Source organism: Achroia grisella, unplaced genomic scaffold, assembly GCF_030625045.1.
Source record: "Achroia grisella isolate CSIRO2021 unplaced genomic scaffold, CSIRO_AGI_Agris_v1 utg784, whole genome shotgun sequence".
Taxonomy (NCBI): Eukaryota; Metazoa; Arthropoda; class Insecta; order Lepidoptera; family Pyralidae; genus Achroia; species Achroia grisella.
The window spans coordinates 2,125,132-2,138,127 of NW_026713024.1; the positions used below are offsets into that span (position 1 = coordinate 2,125,132).

General features: G+C 36.9%; 1 protein-coding gene across 1 annotated transcript; it reads left to right on the forward strand.

The window, feature by feature from the left end:
• The first annotated feature begins 6,841 nt into the window (after positions 1-6,841).
• Positions 6,842-10,898, forward strand: LOC131851520 (uncharacterized). The gene is made up of 2 exons (XM_059202027.1): positions 6,842-9,964; positions 10,485-10,898. The coding sequence occupies exons 1-2, from the start codon at positions 6,989-6,991 to the stop codon at positions 10,896-10,898; spliced, it is 3,390 nt and encodes a 1,129-aa protein (XP_059058010.1). The 5' UTR covers positions 6,842-6,988.
• The last annotated feature ends 2,098 nt before the right edge of the window (positions 10,899-12,996 follow it).

The window sequence follows — 12,996 nt, forward strand, 5'->3', positions numbered from 1 at the left end:
CCATAGCCCCCTCCCCCCAGTATAATTGTCTGTAGCGTTGCCAGACGTCCCGTACTTCCCGGGACGTCTCGTATTTTAGGCTTAGTTTAAAATGTCCCGGCGGAACTGACTCTGTCCCATATTCAAATCGTGCTCCGTTTTTTTTATTATTAGATCGATTGATCTACGCCCCGCCGTTGTCCTGTGTAAAAAACGAAATTTCGGTATTTTTTGCCTATTTAAACGTTTGCCCCTTATAGGCTGAAAAAAAATCTAACAACTCTAATTGTCGGTCAGCATCGAACTCCACCTTTGAGATTGATATTAAAGTAAACCTACGATGCTCCTGTTATAGGTAGTAAAAATTCAAAATATTTGTAGAAAATTATTATTTATTTATTGAAATTTTACTGCGGTCCCGTTCTTCGTTATTGCATCATTATGGCGCCAAACCACCTTTTTAAGTGACCGCCGCCATATTACTAATACATGTGATCAATTTTGCGTTTAGTAACGCCATCCACGCCATCCACGCGAGGTTGTTCGAGGGAAATGTAAATAGTGATTAGAGTGAGACAGCATATACGCGAATTTCATAGTCAAGATCGTAACAAATATGTTTAGTCACTTTAGTATATATTGAATCAATTGTAATGCCACGTTTTGTTTAATCATCAATCTGTTTATCTTTTTTATCACGTCAATTAAAGATAAGAAATAAGCTGTGACTACTCTGTAACGAATTGAGTTTGCACAATAATGGATCGTCAGGTATGTATTACATTTATTAAAAAAGTGAGGTTATGTCAAATAAATTCTGTAATAGTTGTAATATTATATCATAATTATAAATGTCTACTATACTATATTGTCTACACATATGATCGCTAAAACTATGGCCAATGCACAGAGTAGATTACGCAGATTTATTTGATGCTCTGTGGTTAACCACAGATGCCCAAAATTATTTTTTTAATTTGATCTACTATGTTTCTTCTATTTGAAAATAGAACCTTAGTACCTATTTGAAACTTAAAATTTATATGTGTGTGTGAAACGCGTATTTTTTTTTTATGCGTATTATTTTAATGTAAATGCACTATTATAAGAAATCATATTTGCTTTTTGCACTTGTCCATATAAACTTTAACTATAAAAGAGATATATTTTCTTGCTTCAAGTAATAATATTAATATTATAACTTTAGATTTTTTATTAATTGAGTTATTGCTAGTGTTAAACGGCCAAAAATGACATTGCAATAATCGGTATGTACTTAAAAAGTGAAGTTATGTTATTTTATTGTTGGCAAGTAACATTAACTACATATATCACACACTTAATATTAAAATGCATTAAGATAAAATTATAAATTCTGGAAAAATAACACTAGAGTTATTAGCAATAAAGTCTATTTCCCAAAAAAATAATATTTGAGTTAGTAGTATTTAGTATTAAGAATGCGATAAGACACGTGTATCGTTATCTGTAATTACATAATATTATTATAATAGACACTTATTATCACAATATTTATTGTATAATCATCCTCTGTTATACTTTTTATTGTTATATTACGAGAAGTGATATAAAAAAATAATTCCCGTCGCAGTAGTATGCAGAGCACATCAATACCTATAAAATATTAGTAGGACCAAGGTAGGAATTTCTTCTGCGAATGGTACCTCAGTCTCACCAATTTTAGCCGCTAAGTACGTAGCTTGCTTTATAAGTAATGTTTTTTTTTAAAGGTAAGGCGAGCCAGGAATGGATAGGCTAGGGTTATAAATAGTATATTTCATCAAATTAACTGTTATTCGGCAAAAGTTCATTTCATTACTTAATAGATTTATATTATTTTGTTTAATTCCACTACCATTGGCATGTGTGAGACCACAAATATTCAGTGCGGAAAACTGACCACCGCTACTGGAAGTGTTGTACCCTTCTTCCTTCTCTATTTGACTTTTCTAAATTGATTATCGTAACCCATCCAGTACGGGTGATAAGTCCGTACTTAATGTTTGTAGTCTCACACATGCTAATGGTAGCGGCATTAAACAAAATATATATATATATATTTTTTTTTTCTCTTGACATTTCACACAGCGCCATCTAGTCCCAAGTTAAGCTAGCTAAAGCTTGTGTTACGGGTACTAGATAACTGATACAATTACATAGTTTTTTTTTCGTAAATACATACTTATTATACATAGAAAACAACCAGACCGACACAAACAATTATACTCATGAATACAAATGTTTGTGCCGTGCGAGGAATAGAACCTGCGACCATCGGACGTAAAGCGGTGTGCTAGACCGCTAGACCACCGAGGTCGTCACACGGCCACGTTGCTGTGACTACAGCAACACGTGGCCGAGTTGGTTGGCTGGTTGGTTCTTGAATAAAATAATATTGCCACGATAATTAGATAATTAAAGATGTAGCTATTCTATCTTTCAATTTGAATTAAATTGCACATAATGTATAAATCAAATTTGCAATCGGTTCCTAAGTTTAGGAGTCTATCGCAGACAAACAATTTAACATATGTAAAGATGTTTTTCATGTATATAATAATAACTAGGATTCTATAAATTTTATGTCTCTATCTGTAAGAAATAAGCCATTTGTAACCGAAACAACAATAGTTTGTTTTTGTTTTGATTATCACCTAACTAACAACTGGTAATTTAGAAAACCCTATACTATTTAATAACATTGTGCAATATGATAAGACATATCAATTTTATACAATTGCGATAGTATCCAATATTGATACGGGAATTAATGAAGATTTCGCTCGTGTAAAAGATTAGTTGTGTAATATCTAATCACTTCAAAAAAAAGGTCTAATTGCATCTCTAATTATTATTAATATAATACTAGCTGTGACCGCATTATCATCCGCTTGAAATTTATAGCCACTGCTATTCTGATGTACAAACTATATTATTGTAAAGCTTCATTAAAAACCATTCAGTAGTTTTTGAGTGAAAGAGTAACAAACATCCATCCACACGCACAAACTTTCGCGTTTATAATATTAGTAAGAATATCGCAAATTATGCAGTATTGTATACAATTAAAGGAGCTGATCTTTAGCTACTCTATGAGTATGACCTCATGCTTATTTGCAGTGCTACCTGCACTCGCCCTCTATCGTTTGTCGAAGCTATAAAGACCAGCTGCAGCCATCAGCATTAGAATAGTTCGAAAAGAAATGTACTTGTATTTTTTACTAATATTTTATATAAATTCAATTTTCAGAAAATAAACATAACTGAGGTATCTGACACACCGATAAACCCGAATATTGTAAAATCTGTTAGAAAAATAATAGAAAATGAAGGTTATCTAGAATGCGAAGCCAACATAAAGGTGATAAAACCAAATGGCGGTGTACTTATGAGTGTATTTCATGAAGTCGATGTAGTGGGAAAAACTGTAAATGGTGATGATACTCTAAACCTCTTCATCAAAATGATATTGCCTAATCAACAACTAACTATCTACAATTCAGCGGACTCATTTGTAAAAGAGGCATATGTTTACAATGAACTATTAGACATTCTTGCCAACGTACAGGATGAGGCTAAAGTACCTATGGAAGAAAGATTAACCACAGCTAAAGGTTACAATGAAACCAACAATGAATATATCGTAATGGAGAATTTAAATAAAAGAGGATTTATAACCATAGACAAATCTGAAATTGTTAGCTATGAATACGCCGCAGCATCAATGAAAGTACTAGCAAAGTTTCATGCCCTCTCACTAGTTTTAAAAGAAAAGAGGTCGGATTATTTCAATGAGAAGATTGTAAAATTGAAACAGCCATTTTATTATGGAACCAAAGCATGGAATGGCTTCGTTGGTAATACAAGCAGACTTGCTGCATTTTGTTTAGATGACGATGCTAAAGATAGAATTGAGAAGTATATTCCAAAAACCTTTGAGAAATATGCGAAGTATGCAGAAGATCCAAATATGGTGAGATGTATAGTTCATGGCGATTTTAGACCCGCTAATGTAATGGTCAAAATAGAGGTAATTTCATATTAATTTTCCTATAGCTGTATCTCTGTCAAAATTTACTAGTACTTTTTTACATTCTCGTGTCACAGTATTGGTAACAAAACTCCACCGAAACGGGTTGACAGATTCCTACGAAATTTTGTGTATATATTAGTAGATCTGAGAATCGAACGTAAACTATTTTTCATACTCCTTAATAATCCCTCATCTGGTCATCCTTAAATTTTTTTTTATTTTTTGAAGATATTAATTGATATTTATGATTCGTCATTAAAATAATAAATTAAACCCAAAATTTTCACCCTTCTACCATCAACCCCTATTATACCCCTATTATTTAATAGCAATATTAATGTATATGGCGAAACAACGTTTGCTAGTTACACTATTATGTCAATTTAGAAAATACATGTGTAAGCGACGCGTTCTGTGCCTTAAAAAACAAAATAATTAAAATGATGTTTGTCTATGTTATTGTCTCTGCATGCGGTGTCGTAGTCGTTTTCAAAAAAACTTATAACCGGCGCAACAGACGCCACGCAGTCTGCACCTAGATGCGATCGACACCGCACGTCATATCTCTAATTAACATTATAAAATTTATGTGTCGAAAATAAATCCAATTGTCTTAAAAGTCTTCGTTTGCCATCACCGTGACCTACCATATTTTATACCATACATTTGGTCATTCGGCCGGATTTATGTACCGCACACCACCAGCGCACAAAATGGTAGGCACCCGAAGTACTGCACGCAATAAGGACTGCATGCAGACGGAGCAGCATCCTGGTTCTGAACAGTATCAAGATACGCCACGGCCGAGTAATATGAAGCCTACAGAAGAGAAGACGGTGACCGTTATGAGCACAAATTCAAAAGCGGGTACTTGTAAAGAAGAATGCCAACCGTCGACGCCCGTTACAACGAAGCGTGCAAAGTCCACGAAGTCTTCGTATTCATCTGTACTGGCACGTAAAAAGCAGTTAGAACTCGATGCTGCACAGAAGAAAGCTAAAATTCAAATGGAATTAATTGACAAACAATTGGAAGCAGACCTAGCTGATTTAGAAGCAGAATACAGTCCAGACCTAGAGGATAATCGCACCAACATTAATAGTAATGTGGAGAGGTGGGTCGAACACAGCCAGCAAGAATTGGAAAACACACAGTTTGCCCACGATCATGGTTTTCAACAGGGTGACACGTGTCCGCCAGCAATAGATTCTGGCACTAATGGTACTACAGTTCAGATGCTAGCAAGCGCTCTAAAGAACATGGCCGCCGCCTCTGCGAATAGCAACTCGAATGCTAAATTATTGTCTCGATTGAGCACGCCGAAGGATTTGCCATACTACTCAGGGGACCCCATGGAATGGCTGCAATTTAAACAGGCCTATGAAGAATCGACTGAAGTCTGCAACTTCAATCCGAAGGAAAATTTATGGCGTTTACGGAAATGTCTACGTGGAGCCGCAAAGGAAGCGGTATCAGCTTTACTCATCAGCGCCGTAACTCCTGATAAATTAATGGCGACACTGGAACTAAGGTTCGGTAATCCAGATATAATTATATCACGCTTGATACAAGAATTAAAAAAGTTACATCCAGTGTCACAAGAATATCAAAAGGACATAGTGTACTTTGCTGTGAAAGTGCAGAATTTCGTGGAAGCAACACGAGCCGTCGGCCGCCAGGAATATTTACAAGTGTTTACTGTCAAGTCATGAGCGCGAAACATGTCCGGCGCCCGCCTGCGATAAAGATGGCTGCGGCGGAGCGCACCACCGGCTTCTGCACTACCCCGTACCCACCGGGTGCAGGACTAGCAACGTCACCGCCGAACAAGTGAACGAATGTCCACCCGTGAGTGAAACTGTGACCCATATTAACGTAAATAATCAACAAGTGTTATTAAAAGTAGTGCCGGTAAAAATTCGTGGACCATACGGTGTTATTAATACCACCGCCTTACTTGATGACGGTTCAACTGTGTCGCTCATAGCTACCGATCTCGCTAACCGCGCGGGACTGAGCGGCCCCAGCGACACATTACGTATGTGTGGTGCATGGAATAATTCTGTAAATTTATGTAACACTACTGTTGTAACCTTTGATATTTTCTCTGTAAATTCATATGATAATAATGATGTGTATACTGTAAAAGCTCGTACCATAAATAATTTAGATTTGCCTATACAAGATTTATCTACTGTTAATTACAACTTGTATAAAAATTTGCGTAAAATTAAAAATGAATTGTGTATAAAAAAATTGAAACCTGAAGTACTATTAGGGCAGGATAATTATCATTTGTTAATTCCTTTGCAAACTAGTTTAGGTAATAAGAATGAACCCGTCGCTACACGCACTCCCTTAGGTTGGTGTATACATGGTTGTTTAGGTATACCGGAACATAAACAATCGTCCCACTCGACCCTCCTTATCTCTGAGTTACACAGCTTACCAGTCGACGAGAGCGAGCGCATGTTACGAGACATCCATGACGAGGTGCGACGGTCATTCACCATCGAGTCCATGGGAGTGTCAGGTAAGCCACGGGAGAATGCTGATGATATCCGTGCCCTGACAGTGATGGAGCAAACTGCTACACTCATCAACGGCAGGTGGGAGGTTGGGCTACCATGGAAAGATGAAAGCTGCAGGATGCCAAATAGCTTCCCTAACGCTGTACGCAGATTAAAAGGTATAGAAAAGAAAATTATGTTAAATACGGAATATGGTAACAGGTATGTCGAACGTGTTAATCATTTATTACAAAATGATTATGCCAGAGAGTTGGAAGATTGCAGTGTCTCGCCACGGACATGGTACTTACCACATTTTGGGGTAGACAACCCAAATAAAAAAAAACTACGTCTGGTCTTCGATGCCGCAGCTAGCACAAATGGTTTGTCATTAAATGACTATCTACTGAAGGGGCCGGACCTACTTACATCTCTGTTCGGCATTATGGTAAGATTTAGGGAGAACAGAGTAGCGGTGACCGGCGATATAAAAGATATGTTTTTAAGGATAAAGGTAAGAGAAGAAGACCAGAACGCACTCAGATTTCTGTGGAGAAGCAGTCCTGCAGAACATGAAAAAACGTACGTGATGACGTCATTAATATTTGGCGCGAAATGTTCACCGTTCATAGCTCAATTTATTAAGAATAAAAACGCACTAAGGTATGAGTCATCGATGCCAAACGCCGTAGCAGCGATATGTAATCAACATTATATGGATGACTACATAGACAGTTTGCCAGACGAGGCCGCCGCCATAACAATGGTACGTAATATTAGTAAAATTCACAAATCAGGTGGTTTTCATATTTGTAATTGGACTAGCAACAGTCCAGCCGTATTGGATAGTATTCCAAAGGAGTCCTTAGGTACTACGGCCGTAAAGTTCAAAATAGATCAAGAATGCGAAGGTGAACGTACGCTCGGATTGATATGGTACCCGCGCGAAGACGAGTTGGGGTTCGATGTGTCTCTCAAGCGCATACCACATGACATAATTAATGGTAAGAATAGACCAACAAAAAGAGTTATGCTCAGAGTCATAATGTCAATATTCGATGTATTTGGATTCTTATCGCCATTTTCTATACAAGGTAAAATAATGTTGCAAGATACCTGGCGCGCTGGAATCAGCTGGGACGACTTAGTAACAGATGACATACATAAAAAATGGTGTCAGTGGGTCAATGTACTAACGAGTGAAATAAAAAATATCCGTCTGCCGAGGTGGTATCAAGCAGCGACGAGTGGGAGCGAGTCAGCGATAAAACGTAGCACATCAGTTCAGGTAAACATAACCTCTCTCACCTCTCTTACATCTACAAGCGTAACCGAACGGGCTATCGGCTACGAAACTGGCGTAGCTAATAGCTGCGCTACGACATCCCGCTGCAATGACGTAGTGACAGGCGCTACGAAACAGGTTTTGGCTGGAAGTGAATATAGTAATTTAGAGTTACACTTGTGTTGCGATGCGTCGACTAAAGCAATGTGCGCAGTCGCATACTGGCGATGGTACGTAAATAAAGATATATGTATGTCATTCATAGCTAGCAAGTGCCGTGTCGCGCCCGTGAGTCATACTACCGTGCCGCGTTTGGAATTGCAAGCTGCTTTATTGGCTGCGAGGTTGGCAGATACAATAATCAGAGAACACAAAATAAATCCAGTAAGGCGTTATTTTTGGTGCGACTCTAGTACCGTGCTACACTGGATATGTAATAATACACGTAGCTATAAAACGTACATAGCAAACCGGCTGGGTGAAATAGACGAGCTAAGCCGCCCTGAGGAGTGGCGGTATGTACCTACAAAATTAAATGTTGCTGATCTCGCTACGAGAGAAAATTACGACGATTCTCTTTTTAAAAATGAATGGTTTAGAGGTCCGTCATTCTTATACAGCGATGAGTCATCGTGGCCGGTGAATATAATCGATAAGATAAATGAAATGAGTTTAGAACGAGTAATGATAATACAACATGAAGATTGTAACTTACCTGTACCTGACCCAGGAAGATTTTCATGCTGGTTACGACTGGTGAGGGCTACGGCATGTATTCTAAAATTTATATACAAGTGTAGAAAGCAGATTGAGACTGTTTGCACAGTCATGAAGAGGGCTGAGCGATTGCTGCTAAAATATACACAAGAACAGTCATTCGGTGATGAAATAGCTGCAATTAAAAATGGTAACTGTTTGTCAAAAGGTAGTAAGTTACTTACGTTATCTCCATTTCTGGATGAGTACGGGATTCTCCGTGTCGGCGGCCGCATAGATGCTGCACCGGATGTTGAACCTGAAATGAAGAGACCTATCATCTTGGACGGGCGTAGTCAGGTATCTCAATTAATTGTTAGATACAACCATGTGAAGACAGCCCACGGGAACCAGGAAACCGTTGTAAACAACCTGAAACAGAAATATTGGATTATTAGAATACGTCCAACCGTAAAACATGTAGCATATAAATGTATGTTTTGTAGAATAAAAAGAGCAAAACCACAGGTACCGAGAATGGGAGAGCTGCCTGAAGCACGACTGGCTCATCATCAGCGTCCTTTCACACACTGTGGTCTGGATTTGTTTGGACCCATGGAGGTCACTGTGGGGAGACATAGAGAGAAAAGGTATGGAGTTTTATTTACTTGTTTGACCGTCCGTGGAATCCACTTAGAACTGGTATCATCACTTACCTCTGACTCCCTCATTATGGCTCTTCGTCGAATGGCAGCAAGACGGGGTTGGCCTCGTATGCTGTACTCTGATAATGGTACAAACTTGAGAGGCGCTGATGCTGAGCTGAAGAAGTCTATAAATGAGGTAGATTTTGATAGGCTAACAAATGAAGCAGCTAATAATGGAGTGGAATGGACCTTCATCCCGCCTGCCAGTCCCCACTGGGGTGGGGCATGGGAGCGACTTATTAGGAGTGTCAAGACTTCACTTAGGGTAATTTTAAAAGAACGTGCACCACGTGAAGAAGTACTCAACACGCTCCTGACGGAAGTTGAGAATATTGTCAACAGTCGACCCTTGTCACATGTATCGGTAGAAGTAGGTAGTAGTGAGTCTCTAACTCCTAATCATTTTATGTTGTGTTCGTCATCAAATTTGCCAACTGTTGGTGTATTTAATGACTCTGATTTGTACCTACGTAAACAGTGGCGTAAGGCGCAGAGGCTCGCTGACATGTTTTGGAAGCGGTGGGTCAGAGAAGTGCTTCCTGACCTAATACCTAGGCGTAAATGGCAGTACGACCAGACACCGATACAGGTAGGTGATTTTGTACTTATTGTCGATCCTGATGCACCTCGTAATTTCTGGCTGAAAGCTGTGGTTCAGCAGGTGTTTCCAGGAAGGGATGGTCGAGTTAGGGTCGTAGAATTGAAAACTAAGACTGGCATTTTGAAACGGCCGGTGACGCGTGTCGTTCGTATTTCGATGGATAATGAGTGCTGAGCCAGGCTCAACACTGGGGTGGGGTGTGTAAGCGACGCGTTCTGTGCCTTAAAAAACAAAATAATTAAAATGATGTTTGTCTATGTTATTGTCTCTGCATGCGGTGTCGTAGTCGTTTTCAAAAAAACTTATAACCGGCGCAACAGACGCCACGCAGTCTGCACCTAGATGCGATCGACACCGCACGTCATATCTCTAATTAACATTATAAAATTTATGTGTCGAAAATAAATCCAATTGTCTTAAAAGTCTTCGTTTGCCATCACCGTGACCTACCATATTTTATACCATACAACATGTATATTTATATATGTCTTACCTATTTCTTTCATTAAGCACTTTCTAAGCTATTTCTTCATATTATATTAACTTATAAATGGAAGATCCTACTGCTATTTTTTTAAGAAATATAAATTAATACTCATTGTTTCTATCACAGCAGTATCAGTTATAAATGATAAAAATATTTACTTTTCAGAATGGCGAAGTAAAGCAACTGACACCGATAGACTTTCAACTATGCTTCTATGGGTGTCCCATAATAGATTTCCTATACTACATATTCTCGTCGACGGATCAAGAATTCAGAAAGAACCATCTAGAATCTCTCAAAGACGTCTATCACGAAACTATGACAATTTTTTTGAAGCACTTCAATATGGACGTCGAGAAGTACTTTCCAAGGGACGAATTTGAGAAGATGTTTAGAGAGAAACTTGACTATGGTCTTATGGTATCTCTATGGTATACCCCATTCGCTCTGGCCGATGATGGTACGATAGGAGATGTCACTAATATGGATTTGACCACTATGAAAATAGAATTCAATGATGCCACTAAAACTAGAATAAGAGGTATCGTGGATGATTTCATTCAGTGGGGTTATATTTAGATATATAGATATACAACTCTGTTTACAAAATTATTTAAAACTATCTGTACCCGCGACTTCGTCCGCGTGGAATTTAACTTTATTTTACTAAAATAAAATAATTTTTATAAAGTAAAATAGTCTAAGTTACTCCTTATTACTTCAGTATATATATATTTACTATCTGTCTATAAAAGTTTCGTCTAAATAGATTAGCTGTCATCTGTCAGAGATTAGCTGGAACAAGCAGACAGACAGATAAAAATTGTAAAAAATCTTATTTCGGTGTATGTACCGTATTTATATTCATATGCATATAGTGAAAAACGGCATATAGTCAAATTACCTTGTAGAACTTTTATTGGCGTATTTTTACAGTTTTTTACCACGCACAACCATATCATAGAATCACCTTCCAGCAATGGTATTTCTTTAAGTTCCAGTAACTCTTTCTTCATTGGAGTAAAAAATTAGAAGACAAAATTTATTTATAAATCGATAAAGAAGAATTTGACATATATTTGTTAAATACAATGTTTATTATCCTAATAATAATGTTATATTTCCTTACATAGTGTTGATAATTGAACCTTAGTATATTTAATCCAAATTGTTTGTGAATAACAGCAGAAATAATTGAAGATTATCTCAATTATTGTATCCTTCTTAGAATCAATTGTTAAGAGATTTCTTTATACTTTCACTTAGTATTAGGTTCTTAATGAATGTACACGTATTAAATTGACAGACTAGCGGATCGCCGCATTTTACAAGGGTATTTAACAGAATTTATACTATTTAACATACACATATACACACACATTTTTCATTATTGATGTTCTCAATAAAGCTGTAACTTTGCTCTCTTGTCAGTAATTCACATACAATATAAGGTATTATTTTCAAAAGGATTTATAATTTTGAAAATATTATATTATAGTTCATCAGAGATAATGTAGGATTCTAGTGGTTAAATATTTTTTCTAATCGATTCAGTAGTTTCCGAGGCGTTTCAATGCACACAGACATGCAAATCTTTCCTCTTTATGTTAGTAATATATATACTACATTAATGTGATATAATTTTTAATAAGAAATAAAGAAGATACAGGAAATTTTATATTTCAATTCAATAATACCTCCGTTCGAAACTATCTCTATTTCAAATTTCATTAATTTACGTCCAGCCATAAAGTTGTGATAAATTAACAAACGGCAAGTCAGACATACTTTCGAATTCACAATATTAGTACGGACATTATGAAACTTTATAATGATATCAAAGTATTAATTTACACCAAAATTATAAAGCTGAAGAGTTTGTTTGTTTGAACGCGCTAATCTCAGGAACTACTGGTTTAAATTGAAAAATTATTTTTGTGTTGGATAGTCCATTTGTTGAGGAAGGCTTTAAGCTATATACTTTATGCTACGACCAATAGAAGCGAAGCATCAGTGAAAAATGTTGCAAAAACGGGAAACATATTTGAGGGTTTCCTTTGCGTGCGCTGCGCGAATGAAGTCGCAGGCACAGCTAGTAGCATTATAAATTGATTGATTGATCTAATTTTGTTACTATATATTGATGTAATAACTCCTAAACAATGTATAGACCGGGCAAATAAAGTACTTACAAACGAATGTGTTTCTTTTTCCATTAAGTTTTTATGTAATTAATATCTCACGGAAAATGACCGAGGACTACCCTTATTAATTAGATTTGTTACAAATAAGATTTCTATTCGGTATTTCTTCTTAACATCCGATATTAACGAATATCTGCAGATAGAAAAAATACCTGAACGCATTTTATTTGTAAACATTATGTGATACATTTTGTTGGAGGTTTGGGCTATTGTCAGGTGCTTGGACATGTAACACTGCGATCTACATAGATCTATTGAGCTCGCCCTTTTTCTGAATACGCTACCTAGACCCGTCAGAGAGAAGAATTAAAGGATATTCCTAGGAGCGATGGTTTTTATCTCCACAGAATAATAATAATATCAGGACAATTCACACAGCGCCATCTAACCCAAGTTAAGCTAGCTAAAGCTTGTGTTAAGGGTACTAGATAACTGACACAAATATATGGTTTTATGTTTCGTAAATACATACA

Coding starts and splice junctions, on each gene's coding strand:
- LOC131851520 (XM_059202027.1), top strand. CDS start 6,989: ATGGTAAGATTTAGGGAGAACAGAGTAGCGGTGACCGGCGATATAAAA. Junction 9,965..10,484: donor CTGGCATTTTGAAACGGCCG/GTGACGCGTGTC, acceptor TTTACTTTTCAG/AATGGCGAAGTAAAGCAACT.